A 2,452-nucleotide genomic window follows, 5' to 3' on the forward strand; every position below is an offset into this window, starting at 1 on the left:
ACCCAAAAGTCTACTCTAGTAGACAAATAGCAACAAGTTATAAAATTAATGAAATTGTCTTCCATGGCACTTTTTGGAACATTAATTATGAATTTATGATAAATAGTTCAGTAGTTCCACTACTCCACAACTCTACGAAAAATCAGATAAATTATAGTGCAAGTAATGGCAGATCATCAAATATCCAAGAATCATGTTCAAATTCAGAGTTAGTTTGGTTGGAAGAGTAATAGAGTATCCAATAGCGTAACAGAGCGAAAAGAACGGAGCGATCGAAGGTTTGGCCCATTGTATTTGTAACCCCAAGAGTTCTTTTTGAGGTTCAAATATGCAGATTTCCTCTTCCTTTCTCTAGGGTTCCTCTCTCTCTCTCTGAATTAGTGAATTTGCTGTTTAGCAATGGCGAAGAAGAAGAAAAGGAATGCAGAGAAAGCAGAGCACTTAATTGATAATATACCGAAGAAATATTCTCAACAGCCCAGAAGCTCAAGTAACTTAACAATATATTGTTCAAATTAATCATTGGATGATCTGTAATCAAATTTTTGTAACAAATTTGAACTTCATTCTCAATCACTTTTCTATAATAATCATAATATTATATATATATATATATATATATCGATCAACGCTCAAAAAGAAAACAAGGTCTAACCCCGTTTAAGGAGTCCCATGACCTTCTCTTACGGCAGCATTACGCGCGCATAATGTTAAGCTTGATGTATGACAATGGTTTCTCAAATTCGGACAAATAATTGTAGATGATAAGCCCAATAACTATGTAATAATAAAGTCCTCATGGCAAGCAGCAAGCTTATGATCCAATGACACAATGGCAGCTAGATAAAACTTTTTTGTCATAAGCACAAATACAGATATATTACCCGTCTACAAGGACGTAGACGAGAACAAGTTTTTATCATTATTTAGTTTCCATACAGGATAATTCAATTATTCATTAACGATACAGATATTTGATCCTTCCTATATATAGCTCATGGACAAGCTATTTATTTGTTTGCTTTTTATCGTAGTGAAAGGAACGTGTAGTTTTTTTTTTCCCTCTATTATATTATTCATGGACAGAACGTGATACTGTAGTTAGGTCCGCCGGTGCACGAAAAGAGACTAGTAGGATCATCATAGGCATAACTATAGGCCTGAGGGCACTCGTTCTTGAAGAACATAGAATAGTTTGTGGGTTTGCATGTGGTTGAGGTACTATAAGCGCCAGTGCAACAGTATTGCGGTTGATTGAACTCTATGCATGCGCTGTTGCAACCAATTACGCTCCCATCAAACCCTTTCACTTGTAGCTCTGCTGGGCAGGCCTCGTTCACATTGGCAGCACAGTTGGGCACAGTGCATGAAGCCTGTGGAGTTATTGATAGGGGCAGGTTGAAGCCATCTACAAGGCTGATATCGTAGAAATCTTGGCCACCATTCGCTGCTAAGTTGAATTCTGCCAAAGACGCTGGTGGGGCTCCACCGTTGCCGTTGCATGCAACCTGGCCGGTTCCACAATCTGCAGTAGCGCAAGTGAACTTTCCCGAGCCATCTATGGAGCATCCGGTTCGGGCCCAAAACCGGCCGTTCCATGGAGCTGGGACAACCAGTGATGTGGATGCTTTAGATGCTAGCTCAAATCCAGTGTTTGATAACTGAGATTGCTGAGCTGATGTTTGGTCTGCTGGCCAGATAGTATATGCACAGTTGTTTGTAATGGTTATTGTAACAGAGTGAGCTCCTGCATATATAAACACAACATGAACAAAAGGATAGCTTTCACGCAACAAACAAATTAAGCAACTTATTATCAAAGAAATAAATGGGTCGTCGAATATATCCGCTAATGAGGAATGATTTTACAAAATAGAGTTTGTGTCAAGATATGGGGAAGGAAATTCATGGATTCTTTTTTTTTCAATGAATAAATTTTTTTTTTTTTTATGAATAGAAATTCATGGATTCTTGTGCAATAGGATTCAATTATGAGTTATATTCTATGGAAAGAAAAGCACACAAGAAACAGAAAAATATCATTGACAATTAAGAAGAAGAAAATACCATAGATGAAAAGAAAGGCTAAGGTAAGGCCAAAGACTAGTGTCCGAGTTCTCATTGCGAATGCTTAACTACTTGTGATATGATGTTTTTGTTTGATGAAGGGATGGATATATATATATATATATATATATATATATAGAGAGAGAGAGAGAGAGAGAGAGAGAGAGAGAGAGAGAGAGAGAGAGAGAGAGGCCAACCAGAGTATGCATGGGGCCGTTGATATAGAGCTTATGGAATGTCAAAGTCGTAGCAAAGTGGTGTACGTGAATGCTGCCGTGTATCTAATCAGATGACCCGGGCCGGTCCCTAAATTTGAGAGTTCTGGGGACAAAACCAAATTAATATATCATTTATATTTTGGGTATATATATATATATATTTCTTG

The 2,452-nt window shown here is 37.6% G+C and overlaps 1 protein-coding gene across 1 annotated transcript; it reads right to left on the minus strand.

The window, feature by feature from the left end:
- Nucleotides 1-833: 833 nt before the first annotated feature.
- Nucleotides 834-2,203, minus strand: LOC133872236 (glucan endo-1,3-beta-glucosidase-like). Its single transcript, XM_062309686.1, has 2 exons — nucleotides 2,068-2,203; nucleotides 834-1,747 (listed from the first exon to the last, which is right to left on the minus strand). Exons 1-2 carry the CDS (start codon nucleotides 2,120-2,122, stop codon nucleotides 1,077-1,079), a joined length of 726 nt encoding a protein of 241 aa, XP_062165670.1. The 5' UTR covers nucleotides 2,123-2,203; the 3' UTR covers nucleotides 834-1,076.
- Nucleotides 2,204-2,452: the final 249 nt, after the last annotated feature.

This window comes from Alnus glutinosa, chromosome 7 (assembly GCF_958979055.1).
Source record: "Alnus glutinosa chromosome 7, dhAlnGlut1.1, whole genome shotgun sequence".
NCBI classification, from domain to species: Eukaryota; Viridiplantae; Streptophyta; class Magnoliopsida; order Fagales; family Betulaceae; genus Alnus; species Alnus glutinosa.

Excerpts from the sequence above, each read along its gene's own strand:
- LOC133872236 (XM_062309686.1), bottom strand. The coding sequence starts at position 2,122 with ATGAGAACTCGGACACTAGTCTTTGGCCTTACCTTAGCCTTTCTTTTC. Across the intron at positions 1,748-2,067 it reads AGCCTTTCTTTTCATCTATG|GAGCTCACTCTGTTACAATA; the intron begins GTATTTTCTTCT and ends TTATATATGCAG.